Source organism: Rhea americana, unplaced genomic scaffold (assembly GCF_003343005.1).
Source record: "Rhea americana isolate MKP2758 unplaced genomic scaffold, rheAme1 scaffold_163, whole genome shotgun sequence".
Lineage (NCBI taxonomy): Eukaryota > Metazoa > Chordata > Aves > Rheiformes > Rheidae > Rhea > Rhea americana.
Genome location: NW_028185739.1, coordinates 1416926 through 1417489, shown reverse-complemented (window position 1 = coordinate 1417489; position 564 = coordinate 1416926). Strand labels below are relative to the sequence as shown.

The window sequence follows — 564 nt, the reverse complement described above, 5'->3', positions numbered from 1 at the left end:
CCCCCCGCCGCCCCGCAGCCCCCCGGCTCCTACTTAAAGATCAGGAGGACGCGCGGACTTTGGTGCTTGCCGCGACACGACAGCCGGGAAGCGGCGGATCGCGTCACGCRGCCACATCCGAACCGCTGCCCCGAACGGGGGCAGAGAGGAAAATCTGGGGCGCCGCCGTTCTGCGCCCTTGGGAACTCTCCTCGTACCCGTTTAACGCCCAGCTGAAGCTGTCAGTTTCTGCCGTGCACCTTTTGCAAGAAAGGTGCGGCCCGCTTCTGTAATAAACTCGTATACGACCGGAAAACGATCATCCAGTGCAGACCCACCCTTGCAGCGCGGCCAAAGGTCTGGCGAGCTTAAGCGAAGCAGCTGCAAGCTGTTGCGCTCACCCTGAAACCCTTCCCGCAATCCTGCCTTCCCGCGCTGGATGCTTGGAAAGAGCCTCCGGCAGACAGAGCCAGCGCCTCCGGTCCTAGCAGGCAATTCAGCGTGCAGGGAACGGCACCGAACAATTTGCTAATGTTAACTAGCTGCTCGCTGCATTAAGTCRCATGCAATCGTATTTGCAGTTGA

The 564-nt window shown here is 60.3% G+C and overlaps 1 protein-coding gene across 1 annotated transcript in view; it reads left to right on the top strand.

Annotated features, from left to right (window-relative positions):
* The window catches only part of CUNH1orf116 (chromosome unknown C1orf116 homolog), a 6066-nt gene extending 5850 nt beyond the window's left edge, over positions 1-216 (top strand). The window contains exon 5 of the mRNA XM_085300321.1: positions 213-216. Coding sequence (XP_085156447.1) covers positions 213-216 — 4 coding nt within the window. The remainder of the gene's footprint in view (positions 1-212) is intronic.
* The last annotated feature ends 348 nt before the right edge of the window (positions 217-564 follow it).